At 33.6% G+C, this 16,154-nt stretch overlaps 1 protein-coding gene and 1 long non-coding RNA gene across 2 annotated transcripts; one reads left to right on the plus strand and one right to left on the minus strand.

The window, feature by feature from the left end:
• Nucleotides 1-2,201: 2,201 nt before the first annotated feature.
• On the plus strand, nt 2,202-2,794 carry LOC116402964. Its single transcript, XR_004215692.1, has 2 exons — nt 2,202-2,419; nt 2,740-2,794. It is a non-coding gene; the product is annotated as an uncharacterized LOC116402964 (long non-coding RNA).
• Nucleotides 2,795-9,002: 6,208 nt separating this feature from the next.
• Nucleotides 9,003-11,922, minus strand: LOC116404095. Its single transcript, XM_031886312.1, has 3 exons — nt 10,089-11,922; nt 9,443-9,791; nt 9,003-9,177 (listed from the first exon to the last, which is right to left on the minus strand). The coding sequence occupies exons 1-3, from the start codon at nt 11,920-11,922 to the stop codon at nt 9,003-9,005; spliced, it is 2,358 nt and encodes a 785-aa protein (XP_031742172.1).
• Nucleotides 11,923-16,154: the final 4,232 nt, after the last annotated feature.

Raw genomic sequence — 16,154 nt, forward strand, 5'->3', positions numbered from 1 at the left:
GTTGAAGAGCTTGTAGCGAGTTGAAAAAGCTATCAGGCGTTTAAAAGTTTTGATTAGTGTCATTTGTTTTGGTCAAGATGTTGTAGTTGTATACTATGTAAGAAACGAATGTTGTTAATTAAGTATATGCTTTGGTTATGTCAACTATGGTAAGCTTTAACGCCTAAAGCAGGATATTTATAGTTTTTGGTGTTCAAACAAGGTAAAGGATTTAAGATGAGTATCTTGACGTTTAATTTTGTTAAAACGCTTATTGTTGAATAAAAGTTTAAGTTGACTTCCGATGCGTTATGTTTATCTCTATCACATGGTAGTTTAAAAGGAGTTGAGTTTTAGCTAGGCAATAAGACCAGTTTGGAGGTTTTTAAGTTAAATCACGTCCTATTTGCACTATTTTCTGCTTTCTTATTGTTTTGTGGATCAGGGTGTGACAGTCGAAAAACCTACCCGAACACCTAAAGTATGCTTACCTGTTAATCTGAGACTTTGCCAATCATCATTATCACACCCCGCCCCAAGCACCAACTTGCTTGGCCTTAGACGTGGTGTGAAGGCAACCAATATCGTCCTCTTCAAGAACAACATCAGCTAACTCTTGACTTAAGCCATTACTCAATAGATAACAACGGAAGTTGACACATAAATTTTAAACAAAACTGGTAGAACCCTTTTCATTTAAACAAACTTTAAACGAGTTTATACAAATAGAACATAACCTTAATTACATGAGACAAAACCCAACAACAACCTTCCCAAAAACCTAAGTCTCAATACAAAAGACTAACTGATCACGAGTATAAATTAACAAGACACATACGATAATGAAACAAAATTCTTCAACACACAGGTAGTAGTGATTCAGGCTCTGAGGACACGATGTATGAAACTCCAAATTTTTTTAAACTTTTGAAATTTATTAAGTTGGTTAGGAATAAAATCAAATGAGATTTAGGGAAAAAGGAAGTTAAAATATTTGGAAAGGTTAAGGTTTAGGTTTAAGAGAAAGAGGAAGTTTGAAATTTGGAAAAATTGGCTAGGTATCAAGGAATGACACATTGAACATTTAAAGGTTAGTGTGGGCGACTAAAGGGGCCATGTAACCTCTAAAGAGTGTTTGTGCGACAAAGGGAAAGAAAAGAACCTATAAAGAGGTTACTTGGCATTTTAGGCATTTGTTAGCGTTTTGGATGGCTTGTCAAATTGAAAGATGTTAGGCGAGAAGAGTAGTTTGAGAGGTTTTTTGGGCATTTTATGTAGGCAAGAAAGCTTAGTTAGAGGTTAGTTGATGTTTTGTCTTAGAGTTTTGGACTTGTCAAGGGGCTTAGGCATTTTGGTTTGGCGTTTTGAAGAAAGGCTATGCGATATGGACTAACACTACTACAAAATTGGCAATACTTGACGCTTGCAGTTTTGTTATTCTTGATAAAAACGGTCAAGTAGAAGAAAAAAATGTCAAGAATAACCAATAGTAAAAAAATGCATATATATATTTTTTTTTAAATACTTAGATAGCTTAAAAGCATCAAGACTAATTTTATTTACTTGACATTTTTTAATGTCAAGTAATACATTTTTCTCCATTTTCTAAAAGCAAAATTTTTTCCACTTTTTTTTGCAAATTTCCCCCTTTTCTCCTATTTTGTAAAAAAAAAAAACCTTTTTCCTCTTTTTTTCCCCAATTTCTAAAAAACTCTAATTATTTTTCCCCCAAATTTTTACTCATCCTTTCTCCATCCACGAATTCTTCCCCTAACTTCAAACTTTCTCCTCCAAAAGTCTCAACCACAAAAGCCACGGTTGCCCACCATGCCTAACATCTGATGACCTATCCATAATACCCAAGCTCCAACGACCCATCCACCACTTCAAGCTTCAATGACCGTTCATTCGGTCTTCAACTTCTGTTCGTGTGCCACTCGTTCATCGACTTGATTTCAAAAGGGTCCACTAGAAGAAAACACCCCTACAATGACAGTTATATATCTCAAAAAATGAATGGAAGAAAAAAAACTGTCACGAAATATAAAATTTCGCGTTTTTGGCGGGAAAAGACGGAAATTTTCGGAAAACACTTTTCGCGACAGTTATTAAATGTCATAGAATGTTAGGGTTAAAAATTTTATTATTTTATATTTAAAAAATTAAAATTACATATTTATATTTTAAAAAAAACCCAAATTCCCCAAAATTTTCCCCAAATTCTTCCTCCCATCCACGTGCCCTAACTTTCCCCCAAATTTCCCCCAATTTCTTCCTCCCCTCCGTGTGAAGTCCCGTCGCCACCACCAATCCCCTCCTGCCCGTCCGTCGAAACCTTCTCGACCAACCCGTCGCCACCACCCCCGTCTTCTCCAAACCTCTTCAATCAACCCGAAGCAACAAAATCGTGGGCGTCGGTTGTCACCCCTCCCCTCCGCCGGTAAGCTTCTCTTCTTTATCTCTTTCTCTCTCTCTCTCTATGAAGTTCTTCGTTGTCTCCATTGGATTGTTTCTTGATTTCAGTTTATCCCAATTTCATTGGATTGTTTCGCCGGTAAGATCTTATCCCAATTTCTCATTTCCAAAAGAGATGTCATGGCTAGTGCCGATTTCTTTGCAATCTTTCAAATTATTTTCTTTGTTTTCAAGAATTTGTGTAGGTTGGTGATGAAACATTTTGGTAGCTTACAATGTGTTTGATGAAATGCCTCAATGAAGTATTTGGTTGATTTTTGATTGATTTTTGTTTGTTCGAATTAGGAAATCAAGGCCAAAGGAGATGTCATGGCTATGGGCTGAAGCTTTGAGAAAAAAAGAATGAAAAATGAAATGTGAGATCTTAAACTTTGTACTTTGCCTTAAGTTGTGTCAAACTAGTCAATAAAGTAACTTAACTACCAATTTGCCTTGAAGTGCCGGGTTGTTGGGATTTGTTTGCTGTAATTTGTCTACGATTATGTGTGTTTGTGATGTGTTGTTAGTGAGTATGTTGAATTTTGTGTTCGAGCTTCCAGATGTGAAGTATATAAAATGTTATTTGTAATTGTTTTAAACTTGAAACGCCTTTGATATTTGTTATTCTCTTGTGTCATACGATTATGTTTCAGGACATCTACTGATTAAAATCATGAGACCTCATGCATACGTGTATACGCATAGTTATTATATTTAAAAGTTATGATTTTGGTAATCATCATCATGGGTAAAGTTTCAGTAGTGGTTTACATGACACCAAGAGTTAAGATTAAAGAGAAAACGAGTGAGTTGTACACTTATAGAATGGTATTTCTTTGGTTTAAGGACTTGTGAATGATCTATATGTTTTCTTTGTAAGAAGGATAACAAGGTGGAGTTGAGGTCCAGCAAGGGTGCAACACTGAATGAGCTGGTTGAGCTCAAAGGTTGTTCTTCCAGCCTATTTTTCGAGGTTAGAACCTTTTCATTGCACTGTCGTAATCTGGAATTTTTAAGGTACAATGTTTTCTAATTTTTATTTTTAATTAGATATAGGATGATAACATTTTGGTTTTATTCTTGTGGTGTATAACTTATAAGGATGTTTTAACTATCCTTTTGCTTTTCATTATATTACTTTCCTATATGGCCTTCTCATCATGTTTGTACATTGCGATCATATTTTTCCACTCATTGATATTTTTTTCTCTAATTCCAGTGCAGAAAACATAAAGATCTTTATCTATCTATGGCAAAGTGCCCTAGTGGGCCATCTATGAAGTTTTTAGTTAATGCCAGTAATTTTAACTTGTATTCAAATTTTATTACTGGGTTACTAAAATTTTATTACTGGGTTACTAAAATTTTATTACTGGGTTACTAAAATTTTATTTGATTTCTTTATTAAATGAAGTTTTCTTACTTGTCCATTTTTTTTGCTTTCAGTGCATGCAATGGAAGAATTGAAGCTTACAGGGAACCATCTGAAAGGTTCCCGTCCAATTTTGACATTTTCATCAAATTTTGATAAAGATGTCCACTGGAAACTTCTGAAGGAAATGATTATTCAGGTACCAATGGCAAAGTTTTGTCTTTAACAATTAATTTTTGAATGTTGAAATGATTTTTCATTCTTACTCGTGGATCAATGTATGAGGCAAATGTCAATTTCCTTGTCTTTCTTCATTAAACGCATTTTTTGCTCATTTCCTTGCTCCTTCAATCCAAAGCTAACATCGTATTGAATGGATAAAATAGTCTGCATGACTGTAGTCGAAGTAGCTTCTTTCAGTTTTTTCTTATGGAAAGAAAAATAAAAGATATTCGTAATGCACTTCTTTCATGTAATATCATGGCATAAGAATAAGGTTAATGAATACTTGTGCCCATTCTAAAATGCCAGTGCCTCACCACTATTATTCTCTTTTCATGTTGCCTTTATTAATTTCTGATTTCACATATGCATATTTACGATGTTGTGAAAAGTATGTAGATCCTTGCTGCTTCTCCAAATAATGGCATTTTTTAAAACGATTGCTATTAACTCTTATTTTACATGACATACTTTTATCTCACCAATGTGTTTTTCTCTCAGTTTTTTGGAACTCCTAAGGAGCATCGACATTCTAAACCATACCATGATCATGTATTTGTTTTCTCTATTGTTGATGACCATATCTGGTTCCGGAATTACCAGGTATGCTTTATTTATTTCCTACTTGCTACAGAATTTAATACTAACCATGATCATGCTTTACTTTTAACCATCACTCCGTTAGCAACACCACCTGAGGAACAATGCGTGTTTTTAGTGAAGTACGTTAAGGTATATATGGATAAATGTCAGAAGTGTCGTTCTTAAGATATGAGGCATACAATCGTCATTAGGAAAGGAATTTGGCATGACAAAAAATTAATTGATTTGAAGAGTTTGAGATTAAGCAGATTTTGGGGAATAGTTTTTAGGAGTCCTAGTTGGGGATCTTGCTATTTTTCTTTCTTATGTCAATGATTTCATTGTTTTTCTAGTTCACTGTATACATTTCCATATAATTGATTGTTATCCTTTAAACTTACATGTTCAATTTTCCATCAACTGTTGGTATGAGAACCCACTTTATGTATCGCCAAACCAGGTTAGATTGATTGTCCAACTTTTTGATCATTTGGGATTACACTTCTTCACACTATTATTTAATGATCGTTTGCCTAATGTAGTCCTCACGTGCTTCTTTTCATTTCATGGAATCAAGTGTTGAAGTTCTTGTTTGTGTTCTGTATTTTGTTGAGACATTGATTTAGTTACTCATTGACTGTACGTATGTGTTATGGATACTTATATTCATGTTGTCTTTGTAGGTTCAACTGGAGTCGACAACTTCATGAGTTTTCTTTCAAAAAACATTTCCAGAGACGAACATTCTCGGTTGGTCGTTTATGCTTCTGCAGAAAATCTTGTTAGATGTATTCTAATGCTATTTAAAATATTTTTTGATTAAGGGCTAGTATTTCGTACATGTGGATTGTTGAAACTTGTATTAAGATGTACAAATATTATAAATCGTATTATAGTGTATATATATTAAAGTGTTGGCTATTTTTTTGTACATTGGTGTGAAACTTGTATAATTTCAAATTTGTCATTCTCAGCTACATTATTGTCATTCTAATGGTTCGTGTAATGGTGGAGTTGCAATATATTTGACTGGAAAAAAATGTCGTCACTAGCAAAACAATGACATTTAATGTTATCGAAAAACTGTCACGATTGCACAATCGTTGACTGGAAAAAAATGTCGTCAATAACTAAACAATGACATTTTTACAAAAAAAACTGTCGCGAAAAACATATTCATGACAATTAATACATATCACGATAATAGAATTCGTGACAATTATTTAACTGTCGTTAATAAAGAAATGATGATAGTTATTGAATGTCATAAAATAAATTATGACAGTTATTGAATGTCGTTGAATGTTGATTAACGACATTTATTTCATGTCATAAAATAACCTATTGCGACAGTTTTCAAAAACTGTCGTCGAAGGCCTTTCCATGACTCCCGCTTCTATGACTGAAAATAACTGTCGCGAAATCCGTTCGCGACAGTAAATAACTGTCGCCGTAGACCACTTTTGTACTACTGGTCACTCGTCAATTTGTGCGCCACCAGTCGTGATTCTAATCATCTGAACTTTAGCGTTCGATGAATCCAGACGTACAGACAACTCGTTCTTCCCTAATTCCCCAATTACTCGTAACAGGTAATTCATTCTTTCGTCAGACGTACGTCCCATCACTTCCCTGATTGTAGTGCATGACACCAATCATCTAGGTTACCTTCTTCCCTGATTTCGTCAAGTTGCCTTCTTAGTTTCTTTCCCTCTCCCTTTGTATGTTTCAAATACTTATAATGTTGTTTCTTCATTACGACTCTTAATGCACTAAACATTAGCTATACAATGGAATTACCCTTCATTGTTGTTCCACTCATTGCAATTTATTCTGTCTCTGACTCATAAAGGAAATTTTAGTGGAGGTAATCAAACAGTTTGATTGTTATAGATTTTTTAATTGTGATTTATTAAAGTTGAGATTTCAACTTATTGGATCACAAGATTACAAAGGAGCTTTGATGAAAGATAAGTGAGAAACCAGATATATTTATGGCCAATCCTCCGAGTTGACTTATGAATAAGGATGGATATAAGTACTGAATCACTAGTTTGGTCTTCCTTTGACTAATAGAACCCCCTAGCCTCAGGTTTAACCTCTTGACCTGGATAAATTGCAGGCAACTATGCTTCCATAAAATGATTTAGTTGTCCTAATGGTGACTTTGATTATTGTGCTCATCTCTTTTGAAAATGCATTCAACACAAACATTTATAGAAATATTTATCATTATATATTTTTTATATTATACTTCAAATTGATAACCATTACTCAATAACTTCTCTTAGAATTTACACCTATGGATAAATCATGGATGCACAAGAGTAGGTTATCCAAAGATTATGAATTGGGTGTAGAAAGCTTCTTGAATTTTGGATTTTCTAATACAAATGATGGTTCTATTCGTTGTCCTTGTTTGAAATGTGGAAATTATGAAAACAAAGTCACACTATTATTAGAGATCACTTATATGTCAATGGTCTAGACAAGTTTGAGTGGATATGTGCTTCTAATTCGCTTACACGCCTTCGAAGTTCTTTATTCTCAAGTATAATCTCATCCTCACGTTTAGATGTCTTTTTTATAGAATGAAAGTAATTGGTAGGAGTAACATACCCATCGACCCCACGAACACGATCGTGATGCTCTTTTGTACCCAATGCCTGGGTTAACGCATCGTTAGAAGAGTGTCCTTTTGAGACGATGAAGACGTATTCATTGAAATCTCATCCTAAAACAAAAACCAATCTACATTATAGAAATGTGTAAACAAAACCAATCTAGTTCAAATGTTCAATATACAAAAAGTCTTACAATTTTATGGACAACTTGTTGAACGTCGTCGTTCTCATACTCCCCTTTTTTGTTAACTCGAGCCTTCTTCCACATGATGGCTCGATCCAACTCTTGTTGATTTGAACCTTCCTTTTTCTACCTTTCAATTCCATAATAAGATTAAAACAACCTTTGATAAAGTTTGCTAAACTTAATAAATTAGTTCTTACCATTTCCTCGATAAGATTGGCATAACCCTTCCTCGAAATCCTATGGTTATACTTGTTCTTAGATCGTCTATCTTGTTGCAGAAGTCTTTTTTCCTATTTTTCAAAAATATTGTTAGTGAGAAAGTAACACACAATCTAAACTTTACAAATATATTTGTTATTGAGAAAGTAACATACCTGAAAAGTTTCACACAATCTAGACCTTACAAATTCTGCCCAATGATGTTGATCAATGAATGAATACTTTTCTGGTGGAACTTGTAGGAGTTGTGGTTCATCCTTATGTGGCATAATATATTTTGTTGTTAGCCAACACTTAAACTGACGAAATGAAATGCCAGCAGTTTGGATAATATTTTTCCTAGATCTTGGATTAATGACGAATGCGGCCTAAATATTTAAAAGTGATTAATAAAGTATACATCATGAACATTATCAATATAAGCACATTGAAATTATATATATACACCTCAACCGTACTGAATATTTTATCTTTCAGCTCTACCGGCACACTTTTCCACGATGAATATGTGATCGAGACATGATAATGTGTCGCAGATCCTATGAAAGACTTCAACTTTGCTCCATTCTCACCAATGGGTACTCCGTCTTCATTGTACATCACCACCTTCTTCTCTCCCAAACTTCTAATGCGAGTGACATCGAACATAATAGTTGGTCCTCGTGGTCTACATATCTGCTTTGGGGTTTCATTTTCAACACCAGCTTCTTCATCACTAAAGTTATCCATGTGATGTATGAATCAAAGGCTGCCAATCAAAATGAAGAAACAATTAGCATAGTATACAAGTTTTAAACAAAATTAAAAACTGATCAATTAATTGAGATGAATGAGCATAATAAACGAATGGTACTGTTAGTTTGAGAACAGTAAAACTAAACCTTATAATATTATGTAGGTATCCATGTGCCTTCACAATCTGCTCGTACGTATGTTAAGATGTTGTCATCCAAGTCATTATTTAAGTCAACATCTGGCATACCATTGGGTATTCCTTCACACTGTAGTATTGTATCACCAAGTTCATCGTTATTATATCTATCTTCAAAGTCTCTTTGTGGTGGAGTAAGCACAACTGACCATCTAACATCGCTTGGATCCTCAACATAAAAAACTTGTTTTGCTTGACTTGCTAGTATGAAGGAGTCTGACTTGTGTCCTACTCTATTCAAATCAACTAAAACATAGCCAAGTTCATCAATCCGAACACCGCCATTGTTTTGAACCCAATCACATTTAAACACAGGAACATTAAACGTATTATAATTCAGTTCCCATATCTCTTGTATGACTCCATAAAATGACATATCTCCGATGACCGAATTTTTATCTTTAGAACTAGACACTTGCATTGTTTTTGCAACTAAGCTAACTCCACTGTTTTGTACACTTCGTTCTTTATCACAAGATTGTGTGTGATAGCGACATCCATTGATTGCATAACCACTATATCTAATAACAAAAGGATGAGGGTCATGAGCAATCCATCGTAAGTTATCTGAAACTTCAGCATTTCCAACTTCAAGCTCAGTTGATACCTAACATGATAATTCTTATTTAAAATTGGACACATAACATGTGTAACTAAATTACTATGTTCAGCACTATACCTCTTCCCGCCAATGTATAAAAGTTCAATTATGTTCCTCATGAAGTCATTTTTGATTTCTAGACTTATTCCGATATTGTAGTTGCAAAGCCTTCTTATGTTTTCTTTGTAGTCATCAATTCAAACAATGTAATATAGTTAGATTAAGTATATAAAAGTGAATAAAACAATCAAGAAAGCAAGAAAATACTTACTCTGTATATGGTTGGACATTGACTGTATTTTCCAAAACATATTGATGAGCTTGATGTAGAAGTTCTTGTTGAGGTTTGAAAGGAACTCCCATGGACAATGGTCTACCAATGTTTGAAGTATCTAAATGGTCTTGTGACTTGCGAGTCCCAAGTCCAATGGGATCTACTCCAGATAAGAAATCAGTACAAAATTCAACAGCTTCTTCTATTAAATAACTTTCAGCAATACAACCTTCTGGACGATATCTATTCCTCACAGAGTTTTTAATGACCTTCATGAATCTTTCAAAGGGATACATCCATCGAAGATATATAGGGCCACAAAGTTTGACTTCTCTAACTATGTGTACTGTGAGATGAATCATGATTGTGAAGAATGAAGGGGGAAAATACTTTTCAAACAAACACAATGTTACCACAATATCTTCTTCCAACTTGTCTAGTTGTTGTACGTCTAATACCTTGTTGCATACAGAATTGAAAAAGACGCACAACCTAGTTATAGCATAACGAACATGTTTCGGTAGCACTGATCTTATCGCAATGGGAAACAACTATTGTATGAGCACATGACAATCATGAGATTTTAAACTATTAAGTTTTAAATCTGTCATTGACACAAGGTTTCTAATATTGGAAGAGTAACCTTCAAGAACCTTTATTTCAGACAAAGTCTTCAAAACACATCGTTTTTCATCCTTTGTAAGAGTATAACACGCGGGCGGAATGAATATTTTCTTTTCACTACTGATAGGGGCAAGCTCTGGTCGAAGTTTTAGATCAACTAAATCGCGTCTAGCATTCAATCCATCCTTACTTTTCCCAGGAATATCAAGAAGTGTACCTAAGATATTCATGCAAACATTTTTTTCAATGTGCATCACATCTAAACAATGTCTAACATGAAGATCCTTCCAGTATGGCAACTCAAAAAAAGAAGATAATCTATTCCAACAAATTTTGTCACTTCTGTTCATCAATCGTTTCTTATGGTTCTTCTTCCCTCTAGAAAATTCAATATCTTTCAATTTTAAATACACATCCTCCCCAGAAAGTGGCTTTGGAATTGTATCAAGTTCTTTTTTACCATTGAATGACTTCTTTTGTCGTCGATACGGATGATTTCGTGCCAAAAATCTACGATGTCCAAGGTATGCCATTTTCTTCCCATACTTTAACCTTATAGAATTTGTATTATCTCCACAAATTGGGCATGCTTTATACCCTTTCACACAACATCCACTAAGGTTACCATATGCAGGAAAATCATTGATTGTCCACAACAAAATTGACCTTAAGTTGAATGGTTCTTCTCGATAAGCATCATAACATTCAACACCACTTTCCCATAAAAGTTTTAAATCTTCAATTAATGGTGCTAAGTATATGCCTATGTCATCCCTTGGTTGTTTTGGTCCTGAAATTAGCATTGATAGCATCGTGTACTTTCTTTTCATACACAACCATGGTGGAAGATTGTAAATAACCACCACTACCGGCCAACAACTGTATTTAGAACTCATGTCACCATGAGGATTTACTCCATCGACTGACAATGCTAAACAAAGATTTCTGGGTTCAGAATCGAAGTCTGGCCATTTCATGTCTACTAACTTCCATGCTGGAGAGTTTGCTGGATGTCGTAACTTGCCATCATTAATTCTTTCAGTAGAATGCCAAGTCAAGTTTTCAACACATTCAATGCTTCTGAATAGCCTTTTAAATCGTGGAATGATTGGAAAGTACCATATCACTTTAGAGAGAATTTGCTTTCTCCTTTCATTTGTATCCTTGACGTTTTTCCACCTTGATTGACCACATTCAGGACATTCAATTGCATTAGCAAATTCTTTTCTATAGAGACAACAATTATTCGGGCATGCATGAATCTTTTCGTATTCCATTCCTAATGCACCTAATGTTTTCTTTGCTTCATACAATGAATTCGGGAGCTCATTGGTAGTAGGCAGAATTTCCTTCAAAGTTTCAAGTAATTCTGAAAAACTAGTATCACTCCATCCATACCTAACTTTTAAATTATACAATTTGACTAGAGTAGACAACTTTGTGTACTTTTTGCATCCTTCGTACAATGGTTTTTCAGCATCAATAAGCAACTTCTCAAATCCAGTTGGGTCTTTTGAATACTCCTCATGAGCAACTTCAATCATTTCTTTTACACTTCCAACATCATCATCTTCACATGTATGGATGTCAAACTTTGAAGATTCATCATAGAAGGATGAGTTAGGAAGTTCTTCCCCATGCCAAAACCAAATTTTATAACTTTCATCAATACCATTAACATACAAGTGATCTCTAACACCCCTTCTATTATTTTTTTCACAATTCCCACATTTCAAACAAGGACAGCGAATATAGGAGCTAGTTGTATTAGAAAATCCAAATTTGATGAAGTTTTCCACACCCAACTCATAATCTTTAGACAATCTACTCTTGTGCATCCAAGATTTATCCATCATTGTAAATCTAATGAGAAATAAAGTTATTGTCACTATTGATAATTAAAGTGGAAGGACAAACTTAAAAACACCTAATCTTCAACAAACTACAACAATTGATCACTGTCAAACAATTGGAAACGCAAAATAATGTCAAACTCATACAAAGAATGACTCAGAAAATCAAAAAATCAGAAAAGTACAAGTACAAGTTTCATGCTTGGAGTAATTAACACAACAGGTCCAAATGTCGTTTCTAATGTGGTATCATTTTCAAAGATAAAGACTGATCCTATTAGCTCAGAAGATAGGCAGGGAGGTTCCTCTCCATAAATTGAAGGCTCAAACTTGCATTATAAATAAACAGTTATTAAACCAACTAAGTCGGGATGGTTCCATCAGGATTTCCTCCAGTACCATTAATTGAATATTAGAGCAATAAACAGTTACCAAACCAATATTCGTTAACATCTAAAGAATGTACACAAGGGTAACGCACCAGACTTCAATTTCCTTCAACAGGTAAGATAGAAAAACAAGTGATAATCAAATTGAAAGCAAAAGAAACACAGAAGAAAGAAGTAATTGGTTCTATAAAAAAACAAGTGATAATTTTGATTACAAGTAAGTAAAATTGAAAAGAAGAAGAAAGAAGTAGATTAGGAAAAATGTTAGAGCCGAAAATTAAAATTCAATATCTTCTCAGTGTAAGGCATAACAGGAGCTTCCCTTTTACACAGAAATTGGAGACAAATGGAAGTTTTCCGGTAGAACAGGTCTGAATGTGTTACGCGTTTTCGAACAAAGAAGGTGAATAGAGGGAACCGTGCAAGAACGATGAACAGGGACCGTAGGCTTTATCTCGTGAATGACCAATGGCTCACGTTTCTGTACGAGTTTCGAATGGTGAACGGTGAACAGTGAACGGTGAATGAACGAAGGGAGAACGATGAACGGTGGAAGCTTGAGAATGGTGAAAGCTTGAGAACGGTGAAAGGGGAGAACGACGAACGACGAATGCAACAGGGGAGAAGCTTCCCTTCGAACGCGCGACAAATTAGGTTTTACAGAAGAGAAAATGTACTTAAATGAAATGACGTCGTTTTACGATTAAATCCTTGATGTTTTAAAAAACGTCAAGAAATTTTAAAAATATTCTTGACGTTTTAAAAACGTCAAAGATTTTTTTATAAATTTCTTGACGTTTTTACAAACGTCAAGGATTTTTTAATAAATTTGTTGACGTTTTTAAAACGTCGAGTAAAATTTTAAATTCTTGACGTTTAAGAAACGTCAAGCATGTCGAATTCATACGCTTCTTAACGTTTTAAGAACGTCAAAAAATTAATAGATATTTCTTGATGTTTTAAAAACGTCAAGGAAAAATTTATTTTACTTGATGTTTAATAAACGTCAAGAATGATGTTTCAGAAAAATTCTTGATGTTTTTTATTAAAAATGAAATCTTTCTTGACGTTTTTCGAAAAAAACGTCAAGGAAAACTGCAAACGTCAAGAGAGCCTGTTTTTGGAGTAGTGACAATGTTATATTTGTGTAGGACAAGAGAACTTCAATAAGATAGAAGAAGAATAAGTATAACCATCGACTCTCAAGAAAATGTTATGCTAATCTTCGAGAGGAATTTGTAAGAAGTAGTTTATGTTTGAATTAGTCATAAAAGCTTCTTAATCAATCTAATGCATTGTATATATTGAAATGTAGACAAATATACCTTCAGAAGAAGGTGATCTTGATCGAGCTAGCATGTGGAAGAAGGCTCGTGTAGATAAGAAAGGGCAATATGACAATGAACATGTTTAAAAAGTTGTGAATCGTATAGTAAGACATGTTATAATTTTACATTCTTTAAAGTTTTATGAAATTAAGCTATATTTTTTTACATATTTTAGGATGAGATCTCAAATACTTATGTTGACAAAGAGCCATCTCCAAACGATGTTTTGACATCAACTTTGAGTATAGAAGAGTGTAGTGGATGTGTACGTGAAGTTGGAGGGTTTGTCACCACAACTGTTTACTTCCATACAACAAAAAACTTAAAGAAACGAAGTGAAGAAATTGAGAAGGTTAGCCAAGAGAATGAAAAACTTTGTTTGTGAGTTCAAGAATTAAAGAGTATTCACATATCAACACAATCTACACCAACGTTTGCACATGGATCTTGCTCTAGACCAAGATTAGAATATGATATTCAATGTAAAAAAAGATCGAACTATGAGAAAATGAATGTCACAACGAAGGTGGTTAAAGAGGGAGGTGAATATGGATGATGAACATAAGGATGCTATCAAGGTAAGTAGTTATGTTTTGACAAAATTTGTTGTATGAGTTTCTATATAAGTCTTACGTAGTTTAGCATTATTGTTGGATTTATGACTTTCTTAGGTTTCTAATGAAAAAGAAGATACTTGTGAGTCTAATATCAACATGCCACTACCTTTGAAGACAATGCTTAGATTTGCTGAAAAGGTAATGGACAAAGATTCAGACATTGGTTACCAACTATCATCTCATAGTTTGGTATTAGTAGGAAGACTTGTGTTCTTCACAAAGATATTATTGATTTCTATTACACATGCGAGAAGTCAAGACTTTCACATTGGTGGCATATATGGCGTAATTACTCATTCATCAACTCTAGACTTTTTATATAAGTGTTCCTTTATTTTATGTTCCATCTTTCTTAGGTATTTACATTCACAAGTTGTTTCAAATTACATCTTCGTTGATCCATCCCTTATATCTGTTGGTCACAACACCCAAGAAGTTAGAGCTTGGAATCTATGTAGTGGATTAATGGCTTCAAAACAAAACCAAAACTCATTCTGGCTCCTTTTAAACCCGAGTAAGTAATAAAATATACTAATCAATTCATGCTTCTTCTTCCATTGATATTGAAAAACATAGCTGATACTTTAATGTGCTCTCCATCTAGCTTGGTTCATATTATGTTTCTTTAGGAAATAAAATAAACTATAGGTGATTTGTTTCTTTAAATTGAATCTTAGGATTTTAGATTATGTTAAAGGAAATTTGTTTCTTTGTATTGAATCTTAGGATTTTAGATCATATTATGTTTTTTTGAATTAAATTGTATTGCTTCTTCTTTCATTGATATTAAGACATATAGCTCATACTTTAACGTGCTCTTCGTTTAGTTTAGTTCATATTATGTTTCTTTAAGAAATAAAATAAGCTATAGGTGATATGTTACTTTGAATTGGACCTTCGAATTTTAGATTATGTTAAGGCAATATGCGAGGGGGGGGGGGGGGGGGGGGGGGCCTTTAAACTTTTATTGTTGTACTCTACTTTTGATTTCTAGAAACTTGTTTTGGGTTATGTTAAGGAAATTTGTTTCTTTGAATTGGATCTTAAGATTTTAGATTATATATATTATGTTTCTTTGAATTAAATTGTATTGCTTCTTCTTCCATTGATATTGAAACACATAACTCATACTTTAATGTGCTCTTTATTTAACTTTGATCATATTATGTTTCTTTAGGAAATAAAATAAGCTATAGGTGATTTGTTTCTTTTAATATAATCTTAGAATTTTAGATTATGTTAAGGCGCTATGGAGAGGGAGGGGAGTTCAACTTTTATTGTTGTAGTTTACTTTTGATTTAGCGTAGAGAAACTTGTTTTGGATTATGTTAAGATAATCTACTTAAATTCTTTCTATGTAGTGGTCATTGGGCACTTCTGGCTATTAACGCATACGATGAGATAGTTTATTATATTGACTCACTTCGAACAACATCAAGAGTAGATATTAATTACATAACTTACATGCAAGTAAGCTTTTTTAATATATGATGTTTACCGTCTTAAAGTTCACTTCATGGCTAAAGTGTAGTTGTTTCTTGCAAATAGGGCTATTACTATCTTTCGCTTTCAGAAAAATATTCAAACAAATCGAAAACAGTCAATATGGAAAATAGTGAAGGTAAAGTGTAAACATACTTATTCGTTAATTAAAAGTATACGGTATATGAGCTATTTGCACCATTAAGTATATATTTTGGTAATTTATCTATTTAAAATGTCCTTTGCAAGTTGGAGTAGTTGAATATGGGTACTATGTGATGAGATACATGAGAGATATAATCATTAATGGAAGCATAGTAGTAACAGATTTGGTATGTTGTGTTTAAATGATTATTTGAATTATTTTCTACAATTCAAGTAATCAAAGTATTAACTTTAATAATTTGTGTTTCATA

Source organism: Cucumis sativus, chromosome 1, assembly GCF_000004075.3.
Source record: "Cucumis sativus cultivar 9930 chromosome 1, Cucumber_9930_V3, whole genome shotgun sequence".
In the NCBI taxonomy this organism is placed as follows: domain Eukaryota; kingdom Viridiplantae; phylum Streptophyta; class Magnoliopsida; order Cucurbitales; family Cucurbitaceae; genus Cucumis; species Cucumis sativus.

What these genes read in the sequence shown, in the direction of transcription:
- LOC116404095 (XM_031886312.1), bottom strand. Translation starts at nt 11,922, where the DNA reads ATGGATAAATCTTGGATGCACAAGAGTAGATTGTCTAAAGATTATGAG. An exon ending in TGAAATAAAGGTTCTTGAAG is followed by an intron (nt 9,792 to 10,088) that starts GTTACTCTTCCA and finishes TTCATCTCACAG; the next exon opens with TACACATAGTTAGAGAAGTC. An exon ending in AATGTCCAACCATATACAGA is followed by an intron (nt 9,178 to 9,442) that starts GTAAGTATTTTC and finishes TTATCATGTTAG; the next exon opens with GTATCAACTGAGCTTGAAGT.